Source organism: Phlebotomus argentipes, unplaced genomic scaffold (genome assembly GCF_947086385.1).
Source record: "Phlebotomus argentipes unplaced genomic scaffold, Phlebotomus argentipes genome assembly scaffold_4, whole genome shotgun sequence".
NCBI lineage: Eukaryota > Metazoa > Arthropoda > Insecta > Diptera > Psychodidae > Phlebotomus > Phlebotomus argentipes.
The window spans coordinates 1,231,449-1,246,020 of NW_026776174.1; the positions used below are offsets into that span (position 1 = coordinate 1,231,449).

At 44.0% G+C, this 14,572-nt stretch overlaps 6 protein-coding genes across 6 annotated transcripts; 3 read left to right on the forward strand and 3 right to left on the reverse strand.

Annotated features, from left to right (window-relative positions):
• The first annotated feature begins 276 nt into the window (after positions 1–276).
• On the forward strand, positions 277–6,594 carry LOC132257688 (uncharacterized). The gene is made up of 6 exons (XM_059754693.1): positions 277–862; positions 2,404–2,502; positions 2,572–3,902; positions 4,588–5,082; positions 5,448–5,903; positions 5,975–6,594. Exons 1-6 carry the CDS (start codon positions 796–798, stop codon positions 6,377–6,379), a joined length of 2,853 nt encoding a protein of 950 aa, XP_059610676.1. The 5' UTR covers positions 277–795; the 3' UTR covers positions 6,380–6,594.
• A 257-nt stretch (positions 6,595–6,851) lies between these two features.
• On the reverse strand, positions 6,852–7,479 carry LOC132257694 (protein Abitram). Its single transcript, XM_059754702.1, has one exon. It carries the CDS (start codon positions 7,477–7,479, stop codon positions 6,877–6,879), a length of 603 nt encoding a protein of 200 aa, XP_059610685.1. The 3' UTR covers positions 6,852–6,876.
• On the reverse strand, positions 7,469–7,883 carry LOC132257696 (COX assembly mitochondrial protein 2 homolog). Its single transcript, XM_059754704.1, has 2 exons — positions 7,720–7,883; positions 7,469–7,633 (listed from the first exon to the last, which is right to left on the reverse strand). Exons 1-2 carry the CDS (start codon positions 7,798–7,800, stop codon positions 7,469–7,471), a joined length of 246 nt encoding a protein of 81 aa, XP_059610687.1. The 5' UTR covers positions 7,801–7,883.
• Positions 7,884–7,893: 10 nt separating this feature from the next.
• LOC132257693 (protein BCCIP homolog) lies at positions 7,894–8,944 on the forward strand. The gene is made up of 2 exons (XM_059754700.1): positions 7,894–8,093; positions 8,173–8,944. The coding sequence occupies exons 1-2, from the start codon at positions 8,007–8,009 to the stop codon at positions 8,923–8,925; spliced, it is 840 nt and encodes a 279-aa protein (XP_059610683.1). The 5' UTR covers positions 7,894–8,006; the 3' UTR covers positions 8,926–8,944.
• Positions 8,945–9,346: 402 nt separating this feature from the next.
• LOC132257692 (probable phosphoserine aminotransferase) lies at positions 9,347–13,402 on the forward strand. The gene is made up of 4 exons (XM_059754699.1): positions 9,347–9,505; positions 9,582–9,712; positions 12,350–12,895; positions 12,955–13,402. Exons 1-4 carry the CDS (start codon positions 9,461–9,463, stop codon positions 13,325–13,327), a joined length of 1,095 nt encoding a protein of 364 aa, XP_059610682.1. The 5' UTR covers positions 9,347–9,460; the 3' UTR covers positions 13,328–13,402.
• Positions 13,398–14,348, reverse strand: LOC132257695 (guanosine-3',5'-bis(diphosphate) 3'-pyrophosphohydrolase MESH1). The gene is made up of 3 exons (XM_059754703.1): positions 14,218–14,348; positions 13,731–14,066; positions 13,398–13,670 (listed from the first exon to the last, which is right to left on the reverse strand). The coding sequence occupies exons 2-3, from the start codon at positions 14,001–14,003 to the stop codon at positions 13,398–13,400; spliced, it is 546 nt and encodes a 181-aa protein (XP_059610686.1). The 5' UTR covers positions 14,004–14,066; positions 14,218–14,348.
• Positions 14,349–14,572: the final 224 nt, after the last annotated feature.

A 14,572-nucleotide genomic window follows, 5' to 3' on the forward strand; every position in this document is an offset into this window, starting at 1 on the left:
AATTCAATTGAAACTTTCACAACGCACAGCGGCAGGAAGGCTTTAGAATTTGAGATTCTCTACACTCATGATTACAATATTTGATACACTTTCTCTGTGCACGAACTCTGCAAGTGCCTAATTACACACGATCTTTGGGGTGTGCTTTTCCTCGTGCGCACGTCAGTGACACTCAGCAGGTGCTCGTGAACCCTCGGAGGAAAATTTCGCGAAACTTTCAAAGCCTGAGCGAGTCTGGCGCGGTATAGAACATTCGCTGAACGCCAACGTGTTTTGTCGCCCAGTGGTTCGGTGGTCAGTGTTGGAGCTTCCCTGTTTCGAATTGGGAGTGGACGGGGCCAGATTGGCGCGAGAAGAAAGTGGGCAAAAGTGGCCAGGAGAGCGAGAACAAGTTACGATTTGGCCGTTACGCGAATTTACCCCGCAAAAGAAATCGCCTGTGATACAAAGAGACACACTTTTCTCGGTGGATTTTCACACGCCACTCTTTTTTTGTATTAATTGCCGTGCCTGTGAATTTTTCGCGAAAGGGAAGAACAGTCTGTGGATTATAGTTCTTCACCTTGCCATCGGCTGTGCCTCTCTGTGGTGTTGTTTGTGTTGTTGGAGGGTGGGAAAAAAAGAGAGAGGGAGTTCAGAGGTCGTGCGGGTGGAATTAAAAGACGTGCTCATGTCGCAAGAGTGAACCTTCTTTTCCCCCGTGAGAGAGAGAGAGAGAGAGAGTGTGTGTGATTGACTGAAGCTGTGGATTAGCCCTTACTATTTGGACAGGACTTGGAGGATCTCCACTGAGAAATGATACGATCCGTGACGTGGCTGCTCCTCCTGCTGGGATGCGCCTTCCTCACGGTCTCCTTGCATGGTACGTTCAGGTTTCCTCTCCTGGCGCGCCAATTATATAATTTCGCCAGCCACGAATCGATTTTTCATAAAGACAGTCCCATGATCGAGCTCTTTTCCTCACTTACATCGACATTTTTCGTGAATAAGTGCGAGTGAAAATTATGCAATTGAGAGTGTGTGTTATATTTTTACAGCTATGTGTAATATTTAAATTTAGCTACGAAAAATGTGGGATTCTCAATATATGTGTATATTTATGAATTTTCGCCAGTGCTAAAGGAAAATCTCGCACACTTTCGCCCGATCGTCTCTATTTCATCTCTCTTTCTCAGGGTGGTTTTTTCTTCTTTTTTTTCTTCTCACTTCAAATCCCGTGAAAATTTATCATAACTCATTAAGATTTATTAATCTGATCTGGACGAATCCGCGGATCAATCACGAAATATTGATCTACAAAGCTTTTTTCACTTCATTTCCCGAAAATTACAACTACACTATTTGCCTCAAATTTAATTGCTGCCGATGTATTTAGACCATTGACCAATTTACTTAAATTATTTTGCTTCTATCGATATTGTTTATGCAATAAAATGCTTCAAGAGCCAGATTAGAATTTCTCAAAAACACAAAATCACATGAAATCAAACTTTATTCGTGTACATAACTGTCAGTTAATGCGTCAAAATAATAAGTCAAAATCATATTCAACATGATAAAATTTGTAAAATAGCAATCACAAGTGAGATTTAAAGCGATTGTGTGGGTTTTTTTTCTAGCAAGTGCGAGAGCGGAATATTCCCACAATTTTACGATTTCATTAAGCAAAACACTCTGCAATATTTCAGATATCCCTTCATATAGTGACCCATTAGGCGTGTGGCCAAGAAATTTTATCTCTCAAATAGGCAATTTAGCCCACATAATTCATTTTGGTGTCTTCTGCCATAAAACGGTCTAAAAACAGAACGATCATGGGACAAAATAATGCCAAGTTCTGGGGAAAACAATCCTCTCTCCATCCATAAACATTCACAATTATATTCCCCCGATCTTGGAGATCTATTTCGGTTTGCACAGATGAGTCAAGTGAGCTCAATTTCACGTGGTGTTTTCCATTGATCTTCAAATACGCGATCAGGACATATGATCAATAAATTGTGAATGGAGAAGATGAGGCCCCAAAGGAGAGATATTGAGTGCCAGTGAGGCTGTAGAAAGTGAGACGGAGAATTGCATATTGAAAGATCTCGCGAGAATAAACAAATTTTCCGATTACTTCTTTCTCATGTTTATTGTTACACACCAGTTTCATTTTTCAAGGTTCACCAGAATGTGTGTGAAGGAAGAAAGGCCAGCAGATATTTTTACCGATATTTCACTATGATTCTCCCAAAATATCTCGCTATGAAAGTCAAAATAAATAGGTATTTAGGAATATTGTGGGTAAATTTAGCGGGACTCCAGTGGAGGCGCCTGGTTCTCACCAGGCGTCCTCATCTTCTCACTCTCTCCATTCGCATACCAACACCTCTCGTATTTTCTCTGTTTTGCTCTCGACAGACGCCCAAGTTCATGCTGAGGTTGGACCATCGGAATCCGAATGCAGGCCCTATATAGAGAAGGCGATAAATGAACTGAAATCCGGTGACTCGGGAGCAGGTATGTGTTCAGATGCAATACATTGCATTTTACAGACAATAATCACATTGTTTTCTTCACTGTGCACAGTCGGTGATGACGATGGAAGCCTAGAAGCGGCAACGCCAGATGATGACGATTCTCCAGGCGATGACGGCGACGACAGCACAGAAAATGCTGCAATCGAAGAAACGAGCAATGAAGAAGCTGGAGAAGCAGACAATGACGATGACGACGACAATGACAATGACAATGCAACGCAGGAGGATGGAGCTGACAATGAGGATGATAATGATGATGATGACAATGAAGATGACAATGGTCCATCGAAGGAAGATGCTCAAGTAGAAGATTCTGGAGAAAATGCTGACACACAAGACGACGATGGCCAGGATGATGACGATGATGATGATGATGGTAAAGATGACGATGAGAAGGCCAATGGTGACGATGATGACGATGATCAGACTAGTGCGGAAGCTGCTGCTGCTGATGATGGACAAGATAGCAAAGAAGCTGCTGACGATGATGGACAAGATGATGATGATGATGCTGATAATCAGGATAGCACAGAGGCAGCAACAAAAGATGATAATGATGACGATGACGATAATGATCAGGATGGCGATGGACAGGATGATGATGATGACGATGAGGATGGAAAAAGCAGCAAAGAAGCAGCAGACGATGATAAGGATGACAATGATGAAGATGGACAAGATAGTGGGGAAGCAGCAACAGAAGAAGGGGACCAACAGGGAGACTCACAGGAGGATGACAATGCCACTGATGATGCCGATGATGATAATGACGATGATGACAATGACAATGAAAATTCACAGGAAGTGGCTGTGGAAGATCATGATGGTGATAGTGGCGAAAAGACACCATCTGCAGAAGCTGAAGATGATGATGACACAGACGATGATGATGGTAAAGATGACGATGGAAAGACCGATGACGACGATGATGAAGATGATACTGATGATGATGATAAGAAGTCTGGAGAAGCTGATGAAGATGATAATGAAGCAGATGCAGATGGTGACGATGATGACGGACAATCGCAAGAAGCTGCAGATGATGATGATGCAGTTAAGTCTGAGGAAAAGGTCCTTTCCAGAGGAAAACGGTCATCAGATGACGATGATTATGATAATGATGGCATGGATAACCAAGAGGACGATGATGATGACAACGATGGCATTGAGGATGAAGCTGACGACGATGATGACAACGATGGCGTGAAGGATCATGAAGATGATGACGATGACAATGATGGCGTAAAGGACCACGAAGATGACGATCACAGCGGAGAAGAGGATGCGTTAGAGGAAAACGACGAAGAAGACGCAGATGATGATGACGATGATGATGACGATGATGATGACGAAGAGAATCCAGAAGAGGAATTAACTCTGGTAAATTTTCAGTCTTGCAACAAAACATTCCAATATATTTCACGATTTTTTCAAAGTCTTTTTTGAAATTTTCAGAATAAGTTCGTAAAACGTATCACACAAGACTCTCAAGATTACCTCAAGAAATTAAGAAAGCAAATTTTTAAGCATTAATGTAAAATAAGTAAATTTTATTGTTGTTGAGTCAAGGTTTGTAGGTTTATATTGTTCTGGAACGCGTTCTTGATGTTTCCAAATTGGAAAACCTATCCTGATTTCTGGGACATTGCAAATAAATATGAAAAGAGTTATAAAAAACAATCGTTGTTGCGTTGCAATTTCTTCGTTCATTTCTTTTTTTTTTAAATATTATTATTACTTTTACATTTTCCTACTTATGAAACATTGAGTTTAATGGATTTCGTAAGACGTTAAAGAGAGTTTATAAACCATGAATGCCTTCATAAAAATCTGTCTTTAATAAAAGTCACAGTTACTTTTAATTCTTTTAATTAAACTTCTCATCATTGTTCTCAACTAGACCCATTCATTTCATAATTTTTTTATTCTCAAAATCGTGAAATAATATCAAGCTGTGCATATATTTTGCAATTTTTATTTTTGTACTTCTTTTTTTTATGGTTCCAAGGAATGGACATTGTTGCGTTCCCCCTAATTTCCTGATACTCCCTTTTTCTTCTTCCAGGAATCGGAAATTCCGGACAATCGTCGTAGTCGCGATCACATCGCCGAACTCTTGCATTTGGACGATGAATCGGAATTGCGCGAAAGTGCGATCGTTCGTGTGGCCGATGTTATCCTGAAGGATCTCAAGAGGATCTATGAGAACTCAATTAAGCCACTCGAGGGACTCTACAAATACCGCGATCTCAGCAATCGCCACTTTGGCGATCCGGAGATCTTCTCCAAGCCATTGGTGCTGTTCATGGGTCCCTGGAGCGGTGGCAAGTCCACGCTGATCAACTATCTCACGGACAATGAGTTCACGGAAGACTCGTTGAGAACGGGAGCCGAACCGTCGCCGGCGTACTTCAACATTCTGATGCACGGCGAGAAGGCGGAAGTTCTGGATGGCACTCAATTGGCTGCCGACTGGACATTCGCAGGTCTGCAGAAGTTTGGCCAGGGTCTGGAAGATCGTCTGCGCGGATTGAAGCTGCCCAGCAAGCTTCTCGAGAAGGTACAAATGTGCTTCATATTGCTTTGACCCTGGGCTAGAGCGCGCGACATCATCGCGCATATGAAGGTCACACGCTCCAAAGAAGAGACAGTAGTTTTTGTCACTCTGGGGAGCGCAATAAGCCATATTGTCCCGTGTGTGCTGAGCATTAATCGTGGCGCATCCCCAAAATAACTCCGCCATGACGGCTTCTCTGGCTTTGGGCGCAAATGACGTCGTCGGTGGCATTAGGAAAGGCTGTTGCGGTGCTATTTTCGTGTGCGCCACATCTAAATTTAGTGGATTCACCGAATCTTCTCCACATCACAAGAAGAATTTGCCCATTAATCTCCCTAACCGCCCTCTCTTTTCATACCTCTGCCCAGGTGAACATCGTGGAGATTCCCGGCATCCTCGAGGTGCGCAAGCAAGTGTCCCGCCTCTTCCCCTTCAACGATGCCTGCCAGTGGTTCATCGATCGCGCCGACATCATCTTCCTGGTCTACGATCCGTCCAAGCTGGACGTGGGCCCAGAGACTGAGGCCATTCTGGATCAGTTGAAGGGACGCGAGTACCAGACGCGCATCATTCTCAACAAGGCCGATCAGGTGAAGCCAGAAGAGCTGATGCGCGTGCAAAGCGCCCTGATTTGGAACATCTCGCCACTCATGTCCTCCGCCCAGCCGCCCATCATGTACACCACCTCGCTCTGGTCGCTGCCATTTGAGGGCGGAGCGCCCGTGAGGCTGCTTCAGGCGCAGGAGCGGGCTCTCCTGCGCGATCTTCGCTCCGCCATTGACAAGAGGATCGAGAACAAGATCGCAAGTGCGCGTCGATTTGCAGTGAGTAAAAAATTAAGAGGGAGACTTTTAAGACAGAAAAAAACTCTTGAACGTCTTGCAATGCTTCGCAGGTTCGCGTACGGAACCACGCCAAGATGGTTGATTGCTACTTGACGACCTACTACAACCACAAATCCCTCTTCGGCAACAAGAAGCAGATCTCGGATCAGATCATCGAGCACCCACAAAATTACCACATCTACGAGGGACTCTCCACACTCACCAACATCTCGCGATACGATCTGCCCGATCCCGAGGTCTATCGTGACTTCTTCCGCCTCAATCCGCTGTACGAATTCAAGAAGCTCTCCGAAACGTGCACTTACTTCCGCGGCTGTCCCATCAACAAGCTCGACGTGTCCATTGCCTACGATCTGCCCGAACTGGGCGGAAAGTACAAGAAGCAACTCGAGACGGCCTTGACGCAACTGGAGAAGGAGGCCGAGGACAGCAAGGAGTCCACCGGCAAGAGTTGAAAAGGCTGACCGACAGGGGCGCACTCCTTTCACCGCCTTTCTTTTTTGTACACCACATCAAGATGATCCCCAACTTTTGCCCCTCCCTCCAGATTCTCTCTCTCCCCTCTTCATCACGATTCGCGACACATTTTAACTCTCCTCTCTTCCTTTCTTTCTCTTCTTTCTTTCGAGAGACAAGACAATCGGGACATGTATCCTTGACTCCTCAGTCCAGCGCACCGCAACAACTCATCCGCCTTGGAGGGTCTGCTGGATTGCGGTTTTTTCTGCGACTCTTGCGCGCAATTGTGTTTCTTTCTTTTTTTCTTTTTTTTTAGTTAAAAGGCAAGATTTTGAGAAATATATATATATTGAGAGGAAAAGGTTGAAAACGAGAACTGATTGAATTCGAATTGCCACACATGATTTGTAAGTTTATTGAAGGATTAAATAAAATTGCGGCGATGTAAATAAAGGAGAAGAAAAGGTGTTTTCTTGTTGAATACTCAAAATATCTATTTATATTGGATTTCTGACCTTGCTGTATATTGTTCCTCTGTGAGAAGAGACGCCTTTATGCCTTCCACTTTGTCGATCCTGGGCAGAACGATGGCCACATATCCTTCTCCCTCGCTCTTCATCATTTCCGGACGCTCGACAATCCTCGGATTCACCTCAATCAGTCGCCCCGTGATGCAGCTGATGATCTTATACTCCGATTCGTCCTTGCACTTGATCATGCCCAAGGCAGTGCCCGGTTGAAGCTGCATTCCGCCCTTCTTCGCCTTCCCGGACACCTGATTCTTGCTCCTGTCGTAATTCCCGATGTCGTACGTGATGGAGGCGATTCCCTTCTCAAAGGCCACATGACCAGGAGCCAAGCCAATGAGGCAGATGCGATTTGAGTGCAGCAGAACCAGGTGATCCTCGCCCACTTTCTCCGGCCGCACGTGATAATATCTCGTGTAGAATCTGTCCACAACTGAAGGATATTCCCTGGCAGGATCGTACTCCTCCGTGATGTCAGGCACTCTCACGTCTCCCACATGGTAGTCAAGGTCAGGAGTGTAGTAGTACTGCTCCAGATCTTCGCCCTTTTCCATCTTCTCACTCTTCATCCTTGGAATTTCTGATGCGGTCTTGAGTTTTGCTGATCTTCTTCCTTGACTCGTCAAAATTGCGCTTCTGATTGTCCGCTCGCTCCTGCCTCAGGCACCTGTGCATCTGCCTGTCCAGATCGTTGCACTGGCCCAGGAATTTTCCAAAGGGATTCTGCGTGTCCGGATAATTGAAGAGTTATGTAAACACGTTGTGAATATTTCAAAACACATTTTGAAGTGGAAAATCTCTGATTTTACCTCTTTATGGCACTTCTGGAGAGCTTCAATGATTAAATTACATTCATCTGTGTGAAGATTTGACGACAAATTGGGGTGCATTTCCTATTTATACGAAGAAAACACGTTTTCACAAAGTTTCCAGTCAGCCGCAAAACACCCAAAATTCACCATTCCATGTGACAAAACATTGGTGGTGAGAAACTTTGACAAATACACTGTAAAAAACATATCCACCTCTGGCATGGTGCGAGGAATTTCACAAATTGTGTAAAAAGTTAGTTTAAGCAGCAGATTGCAGGTAAATCATGTCCGGAAGCAAAGTACCTAAGGTGTCCAAGGATGAGGAGGTGGAATCCGACGCCAGCATGGACGATATCTACTCAGGAAACGAGGTAATGCTTTGTTTTGCTTGCCCATAACCTCACCTTGCGCGCCCCGGACGAGGACTCATGCTTGTTTTTCTGTTTGCAGAAGCTCCAAGTGGATTTTGAGGGCAGAAATCCCATCGACAGTGACTTCGATGGCATCAAGCAGATGCTGAATCAACTCTTCCTCAATGCCACAATCAACACAAATGAGCTGACAGACCTGCTGATTGCCCAGAACTACGTAGGCAGCGTGATCTGGCAGAGCGATGTGGACGACGAGGAGGATGAGAGCGACATGGATGACTCGGGACTGATATTTGGCATCACCTCAGTGCTCAACATCAGCCAGAAGCTGGAGAAGGAGAGCATAAAGCAGATCAGGCAGTATTTGCTGGAGAAATCACAAAGTGCCGCCGATGCTGCCGGAAAGCTGAAGGAGATCCTGGAGGATGTTGACCATCCCGTGGGTTTCCTCGTCAACGAGCGCTTCATCAACATCCCTCCAATGATTTCTATTCCACTGCTGGACAGCCTCCAGAAGGAGATTAATCGCGCTGTGACGAAAAATATGCCCTTCAAGTTCGAGTATTTCCTCATGATCCTCAAGTACTACAAGACAGACGCCAAGAAGAAGTCCAAAAACTTCGACGAAGTGAATTTCTCCAATCCCGAGGAGGAGGTAATCGCCAAGGATGCGATTCTGTCCTTTGACTATTCCGTGGCTGAGGCGGACACAGGATTGACCGGCAATTGGCTGGAAGACGACGTCGCTTTGACTCCCTACAGGAAAGTCATTGTGTTTGAGGCGAGAAAACTGCCGGAAATTGTTGGGAGAATCAAGGAATTTGTTGAATAAAAGAGACAACCCCCCAAAACACCCTGTGAAATTTGTATTTTCGGTATTTTCATCAAACGCGCTCTGATTGCCAAATTAGGAAAACAAGAGTTCAACGGCATCGCCGGCATTCCCGAATATTTTTTGCGGAATATTTTACAGAGAAAAAGCATCGCGGAAATATCACTTAGGGCCAATAAATGTGATGATCTTTCAGCAAATTGAGCTCTCGGCGTGGAATCGAAAGTCTGCTGGACAAACAAGATGCGCCTGTTCAGAGTCACTATCACTATCATTGGCCATGGCTTATCAATGGATTGGTGGGGAAAACAAGTTGGGAAGTGCATACAAGTGCAGCGATCGCGAGTGTGTTGGGCGTTCTTCGATGCAATCGGACGATTTCGCGTGAAGAGATCACAGACGAGGCTTGACCTTTGTGTTTCACTTGCTCACTTGGATGTGACCAGACAACTAACTCGCTCTCGTTTCAGTCAATCGACGCAATTTGCCAATTAAACATCTCCAGTGGCACTTTCCTCAAGTGATTCCAGTGAAAATGGTGGTGAATTTCGGAGCCGGTCCAGCGAAACTGCCCGCAGAAGTGAGTTCGATGGACGCGAAAATGTGTGAATCTCTGTGGCGGAGTTTATGCAGCAATTTTGCACACTTCTCCTCAGGTTCTGGCGGAAGTGCAGAAAGAGCTCGTCAATCATGGCACTTCGGGCATGAGCGTCATGGAAATGTCTCATCGCGGTGCGGATTACAACAAGATCCACGAGGAGACTATCAAGAATCTCGAGGAGCTTTTGTGAGTGTCAAAAAAAAATCCCGCTCTATTCATACTGTGAATCCAAGTGATATATTTATTCTCGAACTGTACATATTTTGCGTCACAAACCGCTTATCACTTTCATAATCAAATTGTAACACAAAGTGAGGAGGAAATATTGGAAATTGAGAGGAATTCAATTTGCTTTACACACACTGAGAGAAAATCAGAGCCACGTTGAATCCAATCTCGCAGGAAATTATCTAATCAGATAAAATAAACAATTGTAAGCATTTCATTTTTATAACAATTTATTACAAATCTACTTCATGTGATACACATTTACAAATGAACGATAACGCAAATTCATTTTACTAAATATAGAGCAAACTAATCCTAATACAAATTCATCTTAATAACTAATTGTGATAATAATGTTAATTAATCCTAATACAAAGAAGTCCAAAATAATTTGAATAATTTACAATTGTTTCTTTAATATATTTCTTAATTTAGAAATGTTCATGAAGAAATTCAGAAAGTCAATTATTATTTAATTGCATTCAATCTGAATCAAGCCTAACCAAAAAGCACACGAAGAATTTCTGTAAAAAGGTCATGGCAAGTCGATCGTGATCAGTGGCGTAGCAAGGACTTCCTCACTTTATTCAGTCGCGATCACAATCTATATTGACCTGAGAAAATATTTATGTATATGTATGATAATAAGGATAATAATAAAAATGATTAGCATGTGAAAATTGCTTTACGAATGGAAGATAAAAGAATATGTTATTTCAGTCTCATTGTATTTCGTATTAACTTAACATTTATTGTGTTCAACAATAGGATTTGTTAGTCCAAGACATCTGACAAAAGCAAACACAAGGAATTATTACATTAATTCTAATTTTGGATGGTTGAGGATCTGCTTTTGGATATCCTCATGAACCCCTCTTAACAGTCTTTTTGCATTATAGATCTTCAAATTATTGGGTCTTTCGTCTAGGAATGGTAGAATGTCATATATGAAAGAACCACTAATGTTATTTTGAAAAATTGTAATTGGGATCACCATGATGCGCGTCAAGGAGCGACAATTTCTAATGAACATAAGTATACCATCATCACTCACTTGAACACAGCTGTCAAGAATAAGAATTTCGAGATTCTGCATGTGTTTCGATGATGCAATCTCAGTAAGTTCTTCATCGGTCAAAACGAATCTTTCAAAACTCAACACCTTCAGCTTGGTCAAGGAAGTAATGGCACGCAAAATGCTTGGAGTCAATTCATAGCCACTTATGTCGATCATTCTAAGGCAGAGACGCTCCAAAGTCTCCCAAGCGGCTAATTCTGTTAGGCAAATATCGACGTGCTCATATTGCGGCACAATACTAAGTGTCAGGTGTTTTAAGTGTCGAAATTCTCCTATCGCACTGTAGTCAATTACATCGCAATTGCACGTTCTAGCAAGTGTAAATCTCTCCAGGCTCTTAAGATGAGTCGCGGCTACTCGAAAGTATTGGGAGGCTAGCGACGGTTTCATAAAATTGCTGCCGAAATTGATGCTCTCGAGTTCAGGATTATGCTCACAAAATTGTTTAAAGGCGGACAAATTGAGCCAATTACAATGTGCTATGTTAATTTCCTTAATATTCCGCAAACCCACCAAACACTTCCCGGTTATTTGGTGATTGTTAGATAAATCTAGAATCTCTAAATGCTTCGCCTCTTGCAAGTAAACACCAATATCATCTGTAAGATCACAGTTTACAAGCTTGAGCATTTTGAGATTTCCAACCATCTTGGCGAGGAATTGGAAACTCACTTCTTTGCCGTACACATTTGTTAAGCAGAATTCTCTTAAATTGCCAAATTTGTTAATGAAATCAACGAATGTTGGACATTTACGACTAGATTCGTGAGTATCGTGACAAGAACAGGGTCCAAGATTCTTTAGGAGTTTTCTCCACTCTCCCCTCCACTCCACACCCAAATTCAAGACGCGTCGGGTCTTATAAACCATGTCAGCAACAATGCTAAATCTCTCGCACACCTTTTCCAACACCATCAACAGCATAGGATTCTTCACAAACATGAAGATGGAATAGAGACAATCATCAGGCAACATCAGAATTGACGGCGTGTCGGCGTCCTCGGCGTCCATCTTCCCGTTAGCGTCTGTCATGTCGGCACGTGCGTCTTTCTCTTCCGTGAATTCCACACCTTCAATTGCAGCTTCTTTGCGGTACTCACTCGAGTTTTGCGATGCTTGCGATGATCCGTCCATTTCCTTCCTTATTTTCGCTCTTCCAATCGATTTATGAAGATTTTCACTACGTTTTCACTACTGTCTGCGGCTTCTGCGGCTTCTCGATGTGAAGTGTGGAAAATTTGAACAGCAAGTGCCGAAAGGTATCCCGGCAGGAATAGTTCTGGCGGAAATAGCCCATGGAAGGTCTAATACTTTCCAATGTAATACGTGTAAAGCATTACATGCAATGTAATGTAATGTGCTTGTGATGTCACCAGCCACAAATCATCTCACCTTTGCATATTTCAACTTTGAAGGCTTTAGAGTCTCTTAAGATACATGCGTCCAGACCTTTTAAGCCACAGGACAAACAATAATTTTAAAAATAAAATATGAAATATGATTCCTTCTCTGTTCAGGAACATTCCGGATGACTACAAGGTTCTGCTGCTCCAGGGCGGCGGAACGGGCCTCTTCGCGGCTGTGTGCATGAACCTGATGGGTCGCACTGGGACAGCGGATTACGTTGTGACTGGTTCCTGGTCCGCGAAGGCGGCTAAAGAGGCCGCCAAGTATGGCAAAGTGAATCTCGTCCTTCCGAAAGTGACCAAATACACTGAGATTCCCGACCAGAAGACATGGAAATTGGATCCGAATGCCTCATACTTGTACTATTGCGACAACGAGACTGTCGATGGCGTTGAATTCAACTTTATTCCCGAGGTTCCCAATGGTGTGCCGATCGTTTGTGATATGTCGTCGAATATCCTGTCGCGCTGGTTCGACATCAGGAAGTTCGGGCTGGTCTTTGCCGGAGCGCAGAAGAATATTGGACCGTCGGGAATTACGGTCGCAATCGTGCGAAAGGATTTGATGGGACATGCCATGACTGTAACGCCATCAATTCTAGACTTTGCCGTTCTGGCCAAGGACAATTCCATCCACAACACGCCGCCGACATTCATGTAAGGCATTCGTAATGTGTGAGGACATTCTTGAGATCACTAAAGCAATTCTCTTGCAGAATCTATGTCATGGGCCGCGTGTTCGCGTGGATCAAGCGTCAGGGAGGAATCAAGGCAATGTACGACGCTTCTCTGAAGAAATCGCAGATGATCTACTCTGAAATGGCGCGCTCGGGAGGATTCTACTCTTGTCCACTGGACGAGGCTTGTCGCAGCCGCATGAATGTGCCTTTCAGGATTGGAGGGCCGCAGGGCAATGATGAGCTGGAGAAGGCCTTCCTGAAGGGCGCAGAGGCCCGAAAGATGGTCCAGCTGAAGGGCCATCGCTCAGTTGGAGGCATTCGTGCCTCTCTCTACAACGCTGTCACGATTGAAGACGCCGAAACTCTGGCCAAGTACATGAGAGACTTCTTTGAAGAGCACAAGAAGTAAACTGCCTTTCATATCATTGTATTTGACTGACTTTGTACAGGAATTTTGGCACAAAGTAAATGCAAATGAGTCAAATGAGCTTTTCACACCGGAATATGACATCAAGAGCCTCTTCGAGAATTGCATTTGTCCCTCTGAGATTGTCAACGACCGCCTTGGCCCACCTGAAGTACTCCTTCCGTCTGCCATCTGTCCATCCCACCGGCAGACATCTCTGGAGATCCCTCAAGTTGTACAATTTGTCGGCAAGCTTCACTAATCGAGCCTCATAAGAGGATTTGGCAGCATTTTCAATCTGTTTGGCTTTCCTCACATCCTTCGGGAGGGTTTTATCGTCCGTCACCTGCGCATGGGAAGAGAATTTATTACTCTTATCAATTAGGGATGATTGTTAAATTTATACCTCCGCCACTACGTTGCGAACTTGCGTCCCAAAGTGTTCCTCAATTTCCTCAAAAGTTGTTTCTGTGTCCTCAACGGTGTCGTGCAGAATTGCCGCCAGCAACACTGGAAGATCCCAGATTCCCGCCTCGTCGGTCAGGATGTAAGCCACACCGACTGGATGATTTATATAGGGGGTTCCATCCTTGTCCTTTCGCCGCTGATCCTTGTGCTTCACAGCAGCAAAATTTACACATTTTGTGTACATTTTCAAACTTTCCTCCATGGAAGACATGCTTTCTAAAATGGCCAACTGTAGATGTCGCTGAAGACTATTGCTCACGAGAGGGCGCAGAAACTGGAGGAGAAAATTGATGCGTGGTGTGAAAAAGGGTCGACGATTCTAAGATTTCTCCGCACTTTCACGATGCGAATTGATACACCTCGCGAAACACGTGCTTATTTGCCGGCTGATTTATCGTTCCCGCAATTGCACAATGTCAACTCACTTTTCGCAATACTGCAGAATTGCGCTATCTTCAGGCTCGACTGGCTTTTCCTTATCCCCTCGTTGTCAGACACTGAACTGAAGAAGGGTAAACAAAGTGTACAATCTGTGTTATGTTGAACTGCCGCGTCTTTTCATGCAACACACAATTTCATTTCCTCATGACCTTGACTATGCCCTCTCCGGCAATCCCATCACTTTTCTCGTAATTCTGACGCTATTGCAATTTTTGAGATGATTTTATCACGCACACATTGACGTCTGCATCTTAGGCGGAGTGTGAGTGAATGAGGGTTGGATTGAATGAAAACCGTTCGCGAGAAGGTTCAGACTTTCAAAAATCTTTTTATTTGATG

Coding starts and splice junctions, on each gene's coding strand:
- LOC132257688 (XM_059754693.1), top strand. CDS start 796: ATGATACGATCCGTGACGTGGCTGCTCCTCCTGCTGGGATGCGCCTTC. Junction 863..2,403: donor CCTCACGGTCTCCTTGCATG/GTACGTTCAGGT, acceptor TGCTCTCGACAG/ACGCCCAAGTTCATGCTGAG. Junction 5,904..5,974: donor CAAGTGCGCGTCGATTTGCA/GTGAGTAAAAAA, acceptor AATGCTTCGCAG/GTTCGCGTACGGAACCACGC.
- LOC132257696 (XM_059754704.1), bottom strand. CDS start 7,800: ATGCACCCCAATTTGTCGTCAAATCTTCACACAGATGAATGTAATTTA. Junction 7,634..7,719: donor TCCAGAAGTGCCATAAAGAG/GTAAAATCAGAG, acceptor CCGGACACGCAG/AATCCCTTTGGAAAATTCCT.
- LOC132257693 (XM_059754700.1), top strand. CDS start 8,007: ATGTCCGGAAGCAAAGTACCTAAGGTGTCCAAGGATGAGGAGGTGGAA. Junction 8,094..8,172: donor ATATCTACTCAGGAAACGAG/GTAATGCTTTGT, acceptor TTCTGTTTGCAG/AAGCTCCAAGTGGATTTTGA.
- LOC132257694 (XM_059754702.1), bottom strand. CDS start 7,479: ATGAAGAGTGAGAAGATGGAAAAGGGCGAAGATCTGGAGCAGTACTAC.
- LOC132257692 (XM_059754699.1), top strand. CDS start 9,461: ATGGTGGTGAATTTCGGAGCCGGTCCAGCGAAACTGCCCGCAGAA. Junction 9,713..12,349: donor AAGAATCTCGAGGAGCTTTT/GTGAGTGTCAAA, acceptor TTCTCTGTTCAG/GAACATTCCGGATGACTACA. Junction 12,896..12,954: donor AACACGCCGCCGACATTCAT/GTAAGGCATTCG, acceptor ATTCTCTTGCAG/AATCTATGTCATGGGCCGCG.
- LOC132257695 (XM_059754703.1), bottom strand. CDS start 14,003: ATGTCTTCCATGGAGGAAAGTTTGAAAATGTACACAAAATGTGTAAAT. Junction 13,671..13,730: donor TTCGCAACGTAGTGGCGGAG/GTATAAATTTAA, acceptor TCCCATGCGCAG/GTGACGGACGATAAAACCCT.